The sequence below is a fragment of the Pan paniscus genome, chromosome 22, assembly GCF_029289425.2.
Source record: "Pan paniscus chromosome 22, NHGRI_mPanPan1-v2.0_pri, whole genome shotgun sequence".
Lineage (NCBI taxonomy): Eukaryota > Metazoa > Chordata > Mammalia > Primates > Hominidae > Pan > Pan paniscus.
Window position 1 is genome coordinate 38,153,969 of NC_073271.2, and position 16,369 is coordinate 38,170,337.

The following is a 16,369-nucleotide window of genomic DNA, read 5'->3' on the forward strand; positions in this document are numbered from 1 at the left end:
GCCACACTCCTGGTCTACACCAGGCCGTTCTTCCCGCAGCTTTCCCCAGCTCAGGAATGAAGCCCCAGGGATGCCAGACCCGAAGCCTGGGAGCCTTCCTGAAGCTGCTGCTTCTCTTACACCCCATCCCGTCTGTCAGCACATCCTGTGGACGCCCCCACCTCATCTCCCCAGGGTCCCATGCTGCACTCACCTGCACTGTCACCTAGGTCGGCCCCCACCACACCCCACACCAGGCCTGTACCTCGCCTTGTGGGCGCCAGGGCTGATGTCTGCAGAGCTGCTCCGAGCTCCCCTCTGCCCAGCCTAGGCATGAGCCCCTCTCCAGAGTGTCCTTCCAATCCCCCACACTGCTTCATTCCCTGAGGCTCTCACCCCATCTGAATATCTGTAGATCTCCTTGCACTATTGTTCCCCTACTGGAATATAAGTTCCCTGAAGGCTGGGCCCTGGGCACCTGGCATTGTGCCCGGCACATAGCAGGTGCTCAACAAATATTGAATGAATGAATGAATGAATGAATGAGCTATCAGGACTTGAAGCAGCAAGGGGCCCTTTCAGGGGGTGGTGGAGCCCCCTGGACCTGGACTTCTGAGGCCTAGAGGAAACAGAGACACCTAGGACCCCAGCTGAAGCTGCCCTGGAAGGACAGATGGGCAGAGGATATGAAAGCCAAAGCCAATGGCCCTCCAATGGGGTGGGTGTCTGCCCAGGCATGGGGATGGGCCCCGAACAGGCCACAGACCTACAGGCAGAATTCAGCACCAGGAAGCACCGACGTGAGGTCCCCGTGCAGCAAATCAGGTTTGTCTTTTATTGCCAGCATCATTAATTGTATCATTTTCTCCCAGCCCTGAATCAGTCCAGGCAGTTCACGTCAAGACCCGGGGTCTGCCCCGCAGAGGGGCCTGAACCATCCACCTCCCCCTGCAGCTTGGACACCGACTGTCCTGGACTTGAGAAGTGCTGCCCCTGGTCAGGGGGGCGCTGCTGCATGGCCCCTGCACCCCAAGGTAGGCTGCTGCGGGCCATGCTTATGGACAGGCAGCAAAGGCGGGTCTCGGTGAGGCCTGATCTGTGTGAAGGTGTGGGGAGGAGTGTGTTTCTAGGAGCAGTGACCGATTTCATCAGGAACCCCCACCGTGTGCACAGGCAGCGCCTGCTCTTAGATAATTTCTTAGTCAAAATCTGACCACTGAACTCTCGGGGGAGAAATCTCATGGCGCTCTTAGGGGCCCTGAAATGGGAAGACACTTCTGGTGGAGCAGAGACCCGGATTTCCCAGTTTGCCTGGAGAGGCCAGGAGCTCCAGGTAGATTAGTTGCAGGTGTGGAGCTGGCTGTGCCTGCAGTGCCACAGGGGCCTGACGAGCACCACAGCACCCGTAGGCAGGCCCTGCCACCTCAGATGTGCGCCTGCTGGTCTGGAAAGTTCTCTTTTGATTGGGGTCTGCCTCCAGGAGAATGGGAGAATGGGATGGCCTATACATATATATATATGTATAATGTTACATATTATTTAATATTTAAAATATTATATATTATAGCGTTAGTATGGTATGCAGTAATAAAGCAATAGTATACATAATATCAGATATTATTATATGATAATACTATATCATTATACTACATGCTATTATATAGTATATATCATATTACATATGATTATACTATCCAATATTTGTAGTATCAATAAAATAATGACAAAATATAAAGTAATTTTCTATATCAACATACTATGACAGTATAATGAGGCTGATAGGCTCTATTTACCTCCTAAGCAGATCTCTTCAAGGGAAGGCCTGCTGCTGTGGGTCCCAGGCCCAGCTCACCTCTGAGCAGGGATCGGTGGTCTTCAGGGACATTAGGATGGAGAGGAGCGAGGGGCGGGCAGTGAGGACATCCCCCGTCTCCTGTGGTAGATGTCTTTTTGCAGGGAGGTAAATGCAGAGCAGGGCCTCTCATGGCCTCTGGTTCCCTCTCCTGCCCCCTCTCCCACCCCAGCGGCTTTTGTGACTTCAACCTGTCCTGGGTCCATAATCATCAGTGTTTTCCCTCGTGCAGCTCCAGAGAGGGACCCTGTGGGCTCCTGGTACAACGTCACCATACTGGTGAAAATGGACTTCAAGGAACTCCAGCAAGTGGACCCCAGGCTCCTGAACCACATGCGCCTTCTGCATTCCTTGGTAGGTGAGACAGACGGGGGCTGCCTGCACCCTCCTTGTGGCAGCTGCTCAGGCAGACCCAGGTATGGGGCCGTGGAAGGGACCTGGGGGTTGGGGAGGGTGATGTTCCACAAATGGCCCCAAATGACTGACTCTGAACGAAATTCTAGTTCTTAAAAAATCAGCTTCAAAGAGGTATGATTTACATGCAACAAAATGCACACAACTGAAGCGTGTAGTTGGCTGAGTTGTTATGTGTGTACCCTCATAGGCCCGCCTGTCGTGGTGGAGAACGCGGATCCCTAAGCTTGCAGGGGTCTGCAGTCCCAGCAAAGACAGCCTAAGCCCCGAGCTCTTCCCTCACCACCCTCAGTCCCAATTTCTTCAAGTTCTGGCTCCTGCTTCGTGGAAGCCAGCACCAACCTGGGAGTGCCGAGATGGGAACCGTAGCCCGGGGCTGGAGAGCACCCTGGGGTCCGATGGTTAGCAGCGCCCCTGGCCTCTCCACACAAGTCAGAAGCACACCCCAGGGTGACATCCAAAACCGTCTCCAGACGTCGCCCACTGTCCCCTGGGGATAAAAACAAACACCCTGGCTGACCCTTGCTGATGACACAGGTCATGCTTTCTGGCCCATCAGCAGTGATTACCAACCAGGATGTCTTCTCCAGCTCAGGCCACCATCAGTCTCGGGAATCCCAGTGTGGACAGGGCGCTGCGTGTCCCCAAGGCCGCCCTCCTGGGGGATGGTCTGGCTTCAGGGCCGGCTGCTGACAGGGGCCTGTGCTCAGAGGGGCCTCAGCTTGGTCTAATGTGCTGCTGTTGCCTCTGGAAATGCCGAACACTTTTCAGACAAGGGGCCCCGCATTTTCCTTCGGCATCTGTGTAGCTGTTCTGTGCTTCAGATCTTTTGTGTGTTCCATATGTCCCTGGGTGTCTTGGTGTCAAACCCAGGGTTGGGTCGCTCCTTGGCCGTTAGACTAAGCTGGCTGGGAGCCCAGATCAGATGGTGCACACCTCATGTTGTTCTGGGCTGCTGGCCAGTGAGCTGCTAGACAGGTGGTCTGCAGCCTCGGCCTTAACAGCCCGGGCTAGGAGTGATTCCTGTTTCCTCTTAGCTTGTTAAGGGGACTGCCCAATTGGCCAGTAAGAAACTAGCTCTGAAGCCACACTGCCTGGCCCTAGTGTTGCCACTCATCAGCTGTGTGACCTTGGGTAAGTCACTTAACCTCTCTGTGCCTGAGATACCTCCTCCATTAAACATAAATAATCGGCCAGGAGTGGTGGCTCAAGCTTGTAATCCCAGCACTTTGGGAGGCCAAGGCAGGCGGATCACTTGAGGTCAGGAGTTCAAGACCAGCCTGGCCAACATGGCAAAACCCCATCTCTACTAGAAATCCAGTAATTAGCCAGGCGTGGTGGCACGTGCCTGTAATCCCAGCTACTGGGGAGGCTGAGGCAGGAGAATTGCTTGAACCCAGGAGATGGAGGTTGCAGTGAGCTAAGATCGTGCCACTGCACTCCAGCCTGGGCTACAGAGCGAGACTCTGTCTCTAAATAAATAAATAAGTAAATAAATAGAAATAATCATAACCCTGCCTGAGACAGGGCCATGAGTTTAAATCATACATGTAAAGAGCTTGAGATGGTTCCTGAGATTCCTGATGTGTGTGGGGCCTGAGATGTTGTGGTTGTTGTGTTTTCAATATTGCTGCGTGCCACCTGCTGTCTCCTCGTGCATGTAGGTTTCATGTCTCCAACCAGCCCATTACGCCCTGCAGAAGCGCCTGCCTTGCACAGGGGTCAGGCACCAGCAGGGGCTGGTCTCTGAGGCCTGCTTCTGCTGCTGAATAAGGGGTTCCGATGAGGTCAGGGCTGGTTCCCAGTTCTGTATGCTAAATTATGAGCTGCATCTCCTCCCAGGAAGGGGCTTCAAGTGTGTATTGGAGGACTCCTGCTCTCCCCAAACCTCCTTTGGAGCTCCCAGTGGAGGCTTGGGGGTTTGCTGGCGAAGTCTGTTCCGGTGATCACTGGCCTGGCTGTGCAGCTGCTGGTTCACCTGGCTTCCCAAGGGTTGAGATTTCAAGATATTAAGCTGAAATAAAAATACTGCATATGAAATGAGGAAAGTGATCATTAAACCTCAAAAAAATAATTGGATATGTACAACAGGAGACCGTGGCTTTTGATCTCGAATTGCCTAATTCTAGTTCTAATTCTCTGTTGTCAGCTGCAAGAGACCTGCAGTCTTGGCAAGGGCAGAAGACCGAGGGTCCTAGGTCTGGCTGCTGTATTAGTGTCCTGGGGCCACTGTAACCAAGGACCACAGACTGGGGGCTTCAAACAACAGAAACTTATTCTGTCACAGTTCTGGGGGCTGAAGAGTCTGAAATCAAGGTGTCGGTAGGGCTGGTTCCTCCTGGGGCCTCCAGGCCTCTCTCCTTGGCCTGCAGACCACTGTCTTCTCTGTCTCTTCACACTGTCTTCCCCCATTCATGTCTGTTTCTGTGTTCAAATTTCCCCTTTTTGTGAGGGCACCAGCCATATTGGATTAGAACCCACCTTCACTAATTATATCTGCAGTAACCCTATTTCCAAATAAGGTCACATTCTGAGGTACTGGAGGTTAGGACTTCAACATATGGATTTTAGGGGACAGAATTCAGCTTATCACAACTGGTACTGAAAGGTACTGATAGTTCCGGTTTGTAGGACTTTTACTGGGATAGTGATGGATAGATAAGTACTGCAGAGGTTCTTTGCTGAAGAGCAGAATGGTGCGTGTGTGTGGACAGTTCATTTCAGCTCTGCGGGCCTCAGTCTCCTCGTCTGTCTGACGGGGTGTCCTTCTGCCGTGTGACACTCTGATTCTGCCTTCACAGGTCACCAGTGCCCTGCAACCAATGGCCTCCACCGTCCACCACCTGCACTCAGCCCCTGGGGACGCCTCCACCACAGTGTCGCGGCTGCTACTGGGCCTGCCGCGGCCACTGCCTGTGGCCAACGTCTCCACCCTGCTGGGCGACATTGCGAAGCGTGTCTATGAAGTGATCAGCGTCCAGGTGCAAGGTTGGGCTTCCCTCAATCCTCCCTCTGGGGAGGCTGCAGGGCGGTGCCTGAACAGCCAAAATGCAAGGTGGACGCTAAAGCCAGACCAGTCCTTTGTCTTTTAAAGGAGGTTTAAGTTCAGGAGCAAAAGAATAACTGGTTCAAGTGTGTTCATCCCACAGGTGTGGGACTCATCTTCAGCTCACCCTGTAAATTCCAAGTCCCCAAGTGCAGACCTCGAGAACTTATTTTGCCCCCCATTTCCCGCCCCTCTCCTCTTCCCTCCATCTCTCCTCGGATCCCTCTGGCCTCCTGCCCCCTCGGCAGGCTTCTCCTTCCATCCTAGTGGACACTGGAGTGCAAATCCCAGAGCCACACACAAAGAACTTGTTTCTTCAGTTCTTTGGTTTCCTAAATTTCCCTCTCGCCTCTTTCCCACCCTTGCCAAGGACATCCTTGTACTCCAAAGGCTCCTTCAGCACAATTTGTCTAAAGTTGAATTTGTATCTGGCAAAGCACATAGACGTGGCCTTGTTTCTGGGAGAAATTACCTATTCTTTGTTGTTGTTCTATGTCAGGAATTGGCAAGCCTCATCTAAAAGGGATCAGATAGTAAATATCTTTGGCTTTGCGGGCCCACGTGCTCTCTGTCTCAACGACTCAGCCCTGCTGCTGTAGTAGTCACAGACAGTCCGCAAGCAAACCCCTGGGCTCCCGTATGGCTTCCTGTACCCAAGCAGGAGGCAGCCAGGCTAGTCTGCTGCTCCCAGGGCTTTGCAGGAGGGTGGCTGCCTTGGTGAAGCCTCTTCTATGACACTGAGGAGGCACGTGACAATGCCAGGGCTCAGAGCCGTGTGAAAGCTCTAGTGATTGCATTGATCTCCCTTCAGATCCGCACATGTTCTTCAGAACCAAGCTGCATTGCTCTAGTGCCATTAAGCAAAGTGCTCGTTCTGTCATCTGCTCTGTCAATGACCTTTGGCCAGAGGTTGCAGGAGCACACCTGTGGGTGGACCAGTTGAGTTTATTATTCGAGGCAGCAAGGGAGAACCCACACCATGGAGAACCATGAGGTCTCTCAGTAAAAGATTGTTAGAAAGAACCTGTTATAGGAGGTGGGTTTTGATTGGGTGGTTTGGGGAGGGTCTAGGGAAGTGTGATTTTGTTCTGAATTGAATGCCGTCAGAAAATGGAGGCAACTCCACGACTGGGAATCTCAATACATCTAAGCAAAAGAGATGGGAACAATTGCATAAAGATAAGCCATAGTTTGTAAAGAACTAATAATCACTTATTTGGGCCAAGGGAGGGGCATTAGTATTTTGTGGGTGACACATGAGCTTATCACGCTGTCTGTACTTAGACAGCATTATGAAGAGGCCCTGTCTGAGGCTGGTTGCTGTGAGATGGTTCTGTTTGGGAGGCCTGGGCCAGCCTCAGAACGTCAGGGGTGGCTCTGGGTTTCCTTGTTGGCGCAGAAAACACCCACTGATTTGCTTTACGCTTGGGGTGGGATGTTTTGGCCCCGTCTTTTCATGACCACTCAGACTCAGTCCAGCCCAGAGTGATTTGCTCACATGAGGCTGCCCGGTGAGCCAGCCGCGAGCCCTGCCTGAACGTGGGCTGCTGCTTGGATGAAGATGGCCAGCAGCTGCACAGGGCCCTCTAAGACGAGACTTCCATAGTCCCCCTTGGGATCACTGCCCAAGGCACCCCTCAACCGACGTGGCACAAATCCGTGGCACGAGTCCACAGAGGCCGTGTGTGTGCAGGTAGATGAAGATGACGAGGTAGCTGCGACTGCTGAGTGTGGGTCCTGCTCTCCTTCCCTGTAGATGTCAATGAGTGTTTCTACGAGGAGCTCAATGCCTGCTCTGGAAGGGAACTGTGCGCAAACCTGGAGGGCTCGTACCGGTGCGTCTGTCACCAGGAAGCTCCAGCCACATCTCCACGGAAGCTGAACCTGGAGTGGGAAGGTAACGGCTAGGCTCTCTCAGATGGCATGGGAATGGCTTAATTCCTGTTTGCCCCTGGAATACTCACCAGCAGTGCTTACAGCTGCAGCATTCACCCCGAGATAACTCTGCCATGAAATATCTTGCTTTTATTATTATTTTCGCATCACTCTGGTATATTGACTTTGGAAACAAAGGACACAATTCTACTTATAGCATTCTGCTTTTAGTAGTGGTATTTCCATTTACAAAATATAGTGATTCTCAATCACTGAAAATGTCAAATCCTAGAAAACAGCAGTCCCACGTGTGTTGTTAACATTGTTCTCGAACAAGTTGTTGGCCGACGATTCATTTGCTGAACCTGTTTTTCTGAAATAGATGATTCTGATGATTCAGACAGTTCTGATGTTAGTTCTGTTTAGAAGTAATTCCAAGAACAATTTTTATATTTTGTTTTCATATTGAAAATCAGTTAGATTTGCTTCAGCCCCAAAGAGCTTGTTTATGTAAAATTAAATGAGTGCCGGCAGTGAGCTGCCCTTTTTTTCTTCGAAACGGGAAAAGGGTGAAGGCATTTTTTAAAGGCTGGATGGTCTTCAGACCACAGGGACTCTTCTTGCCAAGAGGGAACGGCTGGCTAACCGGCACAGAATACACTTAGTTCTTTCAGCCATTATTGATCTTCTAGTGGGCCACCCTCGCATCTTCTTTGGCTTAGGAAATGTTGATTTAGGTGCTATTCACTGTGCTAGGTGCTGGTAATGGAAGCATGCAGAAGCAGGTCCTAATCTCTGCCTGTCTAGTGGATTGTGGAAATGGAGACTTTTTGGCGCATGAAAGGGCAGGACTGAAGTCTGCACTGGAACCACGAGGATAAGCTGGGACCATCCCTAGCATCGCGGGATCAGCCTGGAGAGCAGAAGAGCGGACTGGGTGTGGGGGGAAGCATGTAGATAAATGTGCCCAGGTCTGTCCCTGTTGGGAGTGGGGAGGGATGTACCAGCCAGGACTGGCACATGGGATTGGCTCTGCCATCAAGCAGCTTGGAAGAAGAAGTAACTGTGTAATCTGAAATGTAGGAAGGTGCTATAAAGACGATACTCTGAGTGCAGGAGTCTAGGGTGTGGAAGGTGATGGAGAAAGGGATTCCGGCAACATTTTAGAGATAGAACCTCTGGAACTTATTGATTAATTCAGTGAAGAAGAGGAAAAAGGAAAGAAGACGGAATCCAGATATCTTGATTGGACAGTGGAGTAGAAGGTGTTTCCATTGGAGGGGATGGGGAAGACCCGAGCTGTTGTTATTATTGTCAATAATAGTTATAGCTGAGATGGAGTGAGTGGCGGTGCCAGGCTGCTGATTGAGTTGGACGCGTGGTGCTGGAGCACAGAGGCGGGGCTGGGCTGCACACGTGAGTCCAGGGTCACCTCCAGGTGACACTTAAACCATGGTATGGCTGAGAGAAGGGAAGAGGCCTGGGGCCTGTGGCCAGAGAACCCCAACAGTGCCAGGTCAGTGCAGGAGGAGAGGCTGCAGAGGACCTGGGTAAGGCAGGAAAACAGCTGGAAGGGCGTGCGCAGCAAGGTCAGCAAGGAAGGCTCAGCAAGCCCCAAGCGAGCAAGTGGTAAGCTGGCCGGCAAGCAGGGAGGGTACACGCATGGGTAACAGCAGGGCAGGAAAGTGCCTGTGGGAACTACGGGGATCCGGTGCAGACTTCAGGAGCGCAGAAGGGAAGCAGCCAGCAGCCCGGGTTAGGAAGACAGCTGGAGGAGAGAAAGAAGCGAGAATAGCCGAGAATCCTGCAGGGAAGCTTGACTATGAAGAGGCTGAGGGAAGGAAAGCCTGATGTGGAGGAGGCTGTGGACTCCCAGGGGGTCTCTCAAAAGACAGGCGAAGCTGATCCCGGCTCTTTCTATTCCCTGTTCCTTTCCAGGTTTTGACCTTATTGAATGCAGGGTTGAGGTTTTTTTTTTTGTTTTTTTTTTTTTTAAACCTTATTTAAATCCTGCTACATGTATAATTTTATAAGCTGCTTTCTTCAGTTCCTATAATGTGTATAAAGTTTCCAAGAAGAAGCCTGGTTTTCACCATGATAATTATTGGTGGTTGAAAACTAGTGGCTTTCTAAAGCAATCATATAATATTCTTTCCCCTCACGGGAGCACTTCTGTTGCTTTCAAGAGTCTGGAACTGTAACCTTGTGACAGGGGTTACAGGGAATCTCTTTATATCCAATTTGAATTCGTTAATCATTTAATTTGCATGTTCTTTTTCCTTAAAAGGGACTCAACAGTGAGGACCGTCCCTTTGTTCACAATAACACCACAGCTGGCAGTTGCCCGCACTTCACGCGCTCTGGGCTCTGCTCTGAGCACTCTGTGGGTATTGCTTCGTTTAAATTCTTAGAATAACCCCCAAGAGGCAACTACTCTCCTTAAGCTCATTTTTTTTCAGAAGAGGAAATTGAGGGAGACGAAGGTGATTTTCTTGCATAAGATCCCAAGGCTGGTCCTCTGAAGACGCACATGAACCAGCTGTTCACGACTCCCTGCCGCCCCCGTGTCCCAAGGCCGTCTTCCCTAGGAGCCCTCTGGCGGGGACCTGCCTGAGAGTGTGATGGCCTCTCCCCTGCCCTCGGGGGCTGCCTTTTGTCCCAGTGCACTCAGGAAGACCGCCATGCCCTTTCCAACCTTCATGAGTGCTTAGGACCAAGAGTTGGGTAGAGCTCCAGAAGAGTTGAATTATTTTATTTGGTGTTCTAGAACCCAACTAGGAAAAGGAGTCTAAGGTTCTGGTTTATTTATTTATTTAATTAATTTTATTTTTTGTTTTTTATAGAGACAGGGTCTGACTCTGTCACCCAGGCTGGAGTGCAGTGGCGTGATCACCGGTCACTGCAGCCTCCAGCTCCCAGGCTCCAATCTCAGCCTCTGGAGTAGCTGGGACCACAGGCATGCACCACCACAGCCATGCGCCACCACAGCTGGCTCATTTTTAAATTTTTTTGTAGAGACGAGGTCTCACTGAGTAGCCCAGGCTGTTCTCAAGCTCCCAGCCTCAGGAGATCCTTCCTCCTTGGCCTCACAAAGCGCTGGGATTGCAGGCAGGAGACCCCGTGTTCAGCCTAAGATTCCGATTGGCTCTTCTCGTTGTCCTGTGGGCGAGGAGTGGGGGGAGTGGACCAGTTCCCAGAGCCAGCTGTGGATGTGGCGGGCTCCAGGGTCAGATCTTCCCCCCATCACCAGGAACATTCCCCTCCTATCAGAATGAGGCTGTGTGGGGAGAGCGGACTTGCCTTCCACCCACTGGCAGATGAATCCCTGGTGCCCCGCAAAGAGCAGGCACTCCACAAACGTTTCCTGGATCAATCACGGAAAGAGAGGTTTTCACAGTGGTCATCCCCGGGGTCTCCAGGTATTAAAAATTTCCAGCCCAGCTCTGCCAGCAAAACACTGAGAACTCTCCTGTACCCTGCAGCACGTGGCCTTGAGATCCACTTAGAACTTCGCGCCGCGTCCACACCCCACGGCACCCCACTAAGCTCTGCAGTGAACTGTCTATAGATTCCTGCTCTGTGGCTTCCAGGGTGAGAATCCTGTCCCTTTCGTGAGCACAGAAGGTTGGAAAACAGGTATTTTCCGAATAGTTATTTTTACCCTGGTCAGTCATCTGGAAAAATATTAGATTCTATTTACGGTTAGGTTTGTTGGCAGTCACACTCTGCCGTGTTGCTTGGCACAGTGAACTGCCAGATTGCGTCAGGATACAGGGCCGCTCGAGCGACCGCCAAACACAAACAGGGGAGGCTGTGCGGCCCCAGCTTCACTTCTAATAGGGCAGGACACATTAATCCAGTGTTTCCAGATCAGCAGTTTAGAGTGAATTCCAATTGCATATTGCTAAGGGAAACAGCATCCCCGGCACCTTCCCTGCTGAACCAGAGATGAGTCACGGCTGCCCGGGAAGAAACAAGGGCCAGACTGTCAGACGTGGAGAACCCAGGGTGCTTTAGCCAGATAGAGGCAAAGTTCTGAACTTGTGTTCCTAGCTGTGGATGGGGAGGGCTGTGGAGCAAGGGCTCTGGGGCCTGAAGTTTAGATTATCCGCATTGCCGTGGCCTTGGGTCATACAAACCCAGAGTCAAGAGCATCATTTTCTAGGGCCACATTTAAGGGGGACACTGAAAAGGGTCCCCATTTAAGGGTAACCAAAGGAGGGTATCCTGTCTAATGAAAAACCAAAAACCAAGTTATAGGGGCCTACCCTGGAAGAGAGGAGTCAGGGGTAGAAGGAAGATTTCTAGTTTTAAAATACCCCCAAGGTCTGTCCAACAAAAGAGAGATTGGCCTTAGCACGTTAGAAGTTGGTTGGCTGGTTTTACAACACAAAGAAAACTCTCCAAGCTGTGCTGTCCAGCCACGGGAACAGCTGCTGTGAAATTTCGTTAAAGAAGGGTTGGGAGATATGTAAGTTTCCCGGGTTTCCCTAACAAAGGCCCGTGAACTGGGTGGCTTCAAACAAGAGAAATGTATCCTCTCACAGTTCTGAGGACCAGAAATTTGAAATAGTTACCACTGGGCCTAAATCAGGTTGCCAGCAGGGCTGTGCTCCCAGGAGGCTCTGGGAGAATCCATTCCTTGCCTCTCTGCCCTCTGGTGGCTGCCGGCATTCCTTGGCTTGTGGCTGCATCACTCCTTTGTTTTCTTCTGCTGTTTTTTTTTTTTTTTTTTTTTTTTTTTTGAGACAGGGTCTTGCTCTGTCACTCAGGCTGAAGTACAGTAGCACAGTCTCGGCTCACTGCAGCCTCCACCTCCCGGGTTCAATTGATCCTCCTAGCTCAGCCCCCCAAGTAGCTGGGACTATAGGCACACATCACTACGTCTGGCTAATGTTTGTGTTTTTTGTAAAGATAGGGTCTTGCTATATTGCCCAGGCTGGTTTCAAACTCCTGGGCTCAAGCCATCCGCCCACTTTGGCCTCCCAAAGTTCTGGGATTACAGATGTGAGCCACCACGCCCAGCCCTACTCCATCTTCAAGGTCAACATCTTTGTTTTTTCTCTATTCCAGCTTCATACCGCCTTCTCCTTTGTGTGTGTGTGTGTGTGTGTGTGTGTGTCTGTGTACAAATCTCCCCTGATTCTCTTTTATAAGGACACTTGTGATTGCATTTAGGGTGTACCTGGGAAATCCAGGATTATCTTTCCATCTGAAGATACTTCACTGAATCACATCTGCAAAGATTCCTTTTCCAAATAAGGTCACAGTGCTAGGTTGCAGGGATTAGGACTTGATATCTTTGAAGCTCATTATTCAGCCTACTACTGGTGATAGGAAAGCTTAGTAGTAAGGCAAGTGAATTTTGCTATTTCCTATTGTTCAGCTTTGCCATTTACTACCTACTTGACCTTTCTAGGCCTCAGTTTTGTCCTCTGTAAAATGGGGATCCTAGAAGAACCTATTACCTGGGATTGCTGTAAGGACTAACTAGGATAACATGGCTGGTGCACACAGCACCCAGGAAACATTACCTGTAACCATGTCACTGATAGCTTGGCTGGTTTGTGACATGGATGTCATGGGAGGGAGTAGTGCAAGGGGCTCACACCAGGGAGTTAATTTATAGCTCCCTGCAAGTTCCTACCGTTGCATAATGCATGCTGCGTTAGCTTGGACACTGTGGACCTTAACTCATCATTGTTCCCTCAGTGTTTATGGCGATGCTGGGTGCATAGTAGATGCTCAATTAAAAAAAAAATTGAGCCATAAGAAATTGGTGCCCTTATTGGTCAAATATGGACAATTCCAAATGCTTCAAGGTAACACACTGGAGAAAGGGCCACACAGATATTGGATGGGAACATTGTCCTCAGGGATAATGCATTTCTTTGGATTAGATTAGATTCTTTTTCCCCAAATGCTCACAATCTCTCTTAGTTGCAAAAGTCACTGACGGCAGCTTCTGCAGATGCCTTGGAGGGTTTCATAGCATTTGAAATGCCAGGTTTGCAGGTCCCCCATCCAGTGATCCAAAAACCCCCTGGAATCTTAATTTAAAGAGTAAATATACTTATTAAAAGAGGTAAAGCATGCATTGCCAGCCCCGTACCCTTTGAGACTTCTTTCCAAACACCATTCCTCTGCGTTCTTTTCTAGTAAGTACGGGTGCCCTTTTAATTTTAACTCCGCTCCGTTCAGAAGCACTCCTTATAGAATGCGTTTTTAAATGGCCTGTAATCTGGGTGGGCCATCTGTTGTCCCACCCATGTGCTCTCTCGCTCTGTGTCAAGTTTGATATCTGAATGGCAACAAGGAGGCAAGGTTGGAGCCCTGGGTGTGGGTTGGAGGCTGCTGTTATAGCTGCTGCGCCTGCTCGTGGCCGCCCCACTTTCCTGTTTGCAGGGCGTTTTGCTGTCACACCATCCTCCACCAACGTGGATTAAAAAAATGCTTGGGGCTGTGTCCTGACTGTACAAAAATAGAACAGTCAGTGCTTTTAGCAGACTTTTTGGAAAAGAAATTGTAGCCCTTCCTTCCTTTTTCAGTGAGACATATGTTCCCAAGGAACAGACTTTAAGAAGCTGGGTGGTTGTTAGAAGGCCAGGCAGTGAGTGGGGGGTCTTTTTGATTCCAGGGTTCTGGTGACCCTGGAGACGGGGGTGCCACCCACAATCTCAGGTCCCAAGCTTTGGGCCACCCTCAGTTGAAGCATTTCTGCTTTTCTTGCCACTAAATAAAATATCATAAAGAATGAATCCATGTCTGTTTCTCTGACCAGTATGCCGAAAATCACTGGACAATCCTGTAAAAAGTATAGATGCGTCTTTTAAAAAACTACATTCTACCCCACATCCTAGAAGTGTTATTAGGACACATCAGAATTTGGATGGATGTCACTGGTCCTGTCCGAGTGAAGCCTGTCCAGATTCCAGTAACAGATGCTCATCTGCTGGGAGGTGGAGCGGCAGGTTCTCAGTGAGGGAGCTCACCTACACAGGGACCAAGATTGAAAAGAGGCAGCTCAGTCTCAGATTGGAAGGAGGAGACAGCAGGGCTATGTCGCGTGGTGGTGACTGGGCACTAAATTGGATTCTGAGCCTCTCAGCAGCCAAGGCGAAAAGGGAAATGAGTTGGATAGTGTTGGGTTTTTTTGTTTTGGGTTGTTTTGTTTTTTGTTATTGGGAGAAAGCAGGCACACGTGTCTAAAAACAGAATTCTTTTCATGATACTAGAAAGCATATATCCTACCAGTCCTTACAGAAAAGGCTTTGGGAAGCCACACATTATAAAATTATTATTTTCTTTACCATGGTTTTGCAAAATATATTTTTAAAAGTTCTTTGTTGCTTATTTTTATAGAGCTTAAATTCTGATGTGAAAATTTTGGTGCGTAGACTGGGGGCCGTCTACTTTTTATATAATTCTTACTGCCCAGACACTTGCTGTACAGCCAGAATGTTTTTAACCAAAAAAGAGCTTCAATGCTATTTGAGCACTAGAATATATATAGGTTGGTACATCAGAGCTTTGCTCTCTGAGGCATGGATTTCAATAGGAAAGCATAAAAAGGGCAATAAAGGAAGCTCAGCCTGATTTCTGAGTCCGGCTTCCTGATGAGGCCATTGTTTACGGCGTGATGAGTCAGCCCAGTGCAGAAGTTCTCGTGCAAATGATCAAGTGCTCGTCATGAATCAGAGCAGCCCAGGGCCTCAGGAGAGGCTGGCAAGGCAGTATTTGTAGATGTGGCACAGAAACCTTACACTGTCGTGGCCATTGCTACAAATGTTTTCTGTACAATGACTGTATACAGGTCCCCAGAGAGACTGTTCTGACTTTCTAGTAACCACCGATTCTGGATCCCAGAGAGCCCCACGACTCAATGCTGTTCACTGTGTAGACAGAGGCACACTTGGATGACTCCCACCCTCTAACTTGGCTCAGTGATAGAGAGGCTGGGATTTCAACTTCAGACCTCTTGCTTCTCCATTTCATCTCAAATATCCCCATCACCTAATGCAATCCTGAGCTACCTTCCAAAATTACTCAGAAGCCTAGAGAGAGAGAAGATTGATACCTCTGTTTTGAATGAATGGGTTTCATTTATTATTGGAAAAAAAAACAGCGAGTGGGTCAGGCGTGGTGGTGCACACCTGTAATCCCAGCACTTTGGGAGGCTGAGGCAGAGAATTGCTTGAACCCGGGAGGCAGAGGTTGCAGTGAGCCGAGATCACACCACTGCACTCCAGCCTGGGTGACAGAGTGAGACTCTGTCTCAAAACAAAAAACAAAAAATAGCCAGTGCTGTCCTGGATGGGTCAACTTGATCAATACATCGGTGAGAACCAAGTTGAGATGAGGCTGTGTTACCTGCTTCAGAAGATAAAGCCGCCCTCACTGACCCTTTGCTCATCTTCTCTGTCTGTGCTTTCGTAGATTGTCCTCCAGTCAGTGACTACGTGGTCCTCAACGTCACCAGTGACAGTTTTCAAGTATCCTGGCATTTAAATTCTACACAGAACCACACTTTCCATGTCCGGGTTTACCGGGGTATGGAGTTGCTCAGGAGCGCCAGGACACAGAGCCAGGCACTGGCGGTGGCTGGGCTGGAGGCTGGAGTGCTGTACAGGGTGAAGACCAGCTACCAGGGGTGCGGGGCCGACGTCTCCACCACGCTGACCGTCAAAACCAGTAAGGCCCCCAGTCAGAGACCCACGTTAGCTTGCGAGCTTGTCTTTCTATCCCAGGTCCGTGGCCCTAGCATGTCGCGTTCTTCTTCCTATAACCAGGGCACCAGAAGTCACTGACCGCCCTGCACTTCCTCCCTCCCCTCCCAGTCATCCCACTGCCTGCCCGGCATTGCACCGGCCCGCTGGTGCCTTCACTGGCTCCCTCGCTTCCCTACATGTCGTCCTGTTAGGGGTTCACTCTGCCGTGTGAGGGGACAACATGTGGACTCAGAAGCACCAATAAAGCATCAGCTAGGGTGAAGCAAAGGAATAAAATAATAATAATAAAGCAGAAGGTGGCAGCTCCTGGCAGGCAGATCCGGACCCTGCCCGCTTACCCAGCAGCACTGAAGCCGTCTAAGTTCCCTCCCTGAGAGGGGGGCATCGCTGACGTTTTCACACCTTGCTTCCCTCATGATGCATGTAAAGCGAATGCCATGCCCACCACATTGGTGCTGGGACAAAACGTTTTTT

At 50.1% G+C, this 16,369-nt stretch overlaps 1 protein-coding gene across 1 annotated transcript in view; it reads left to right on the forward strand.

Moving 5' to 3' along the window:
- The window catches only part of UMODL1 (uromodulin like 1), a 68,005-nt gene that overhangs the window by 12,020 nt on the left and 39,616 nt on the right, over positions 1 to 16,369 (forward strand). Inside the window, exons 3-7 of the mRNA XM_055105199.2 lie at positions 852 to 1,013; positions 2,064 to 2,185; positions 5,047 to 5,233; positions 7,048 to 7,188; positions 15,603 to 15,857. Of these exons, the coding sequence (XP_054961174.2) occupies positions 852 to 1,013; positions 2,064 to 2,185; positions 5,047 to 5,233; positions 7,048 to 7,188; positions 15,603 to 15,857 (867 nt within the window). The remainder of the gene's footprint in view (positions 1 to 851; positions 1,014 to 2,063; positions 2,186 to 5,046; positions 5,234 to 7,047; positions 7,189 to 15,602; positions 15,858 to 16,369) is intronic.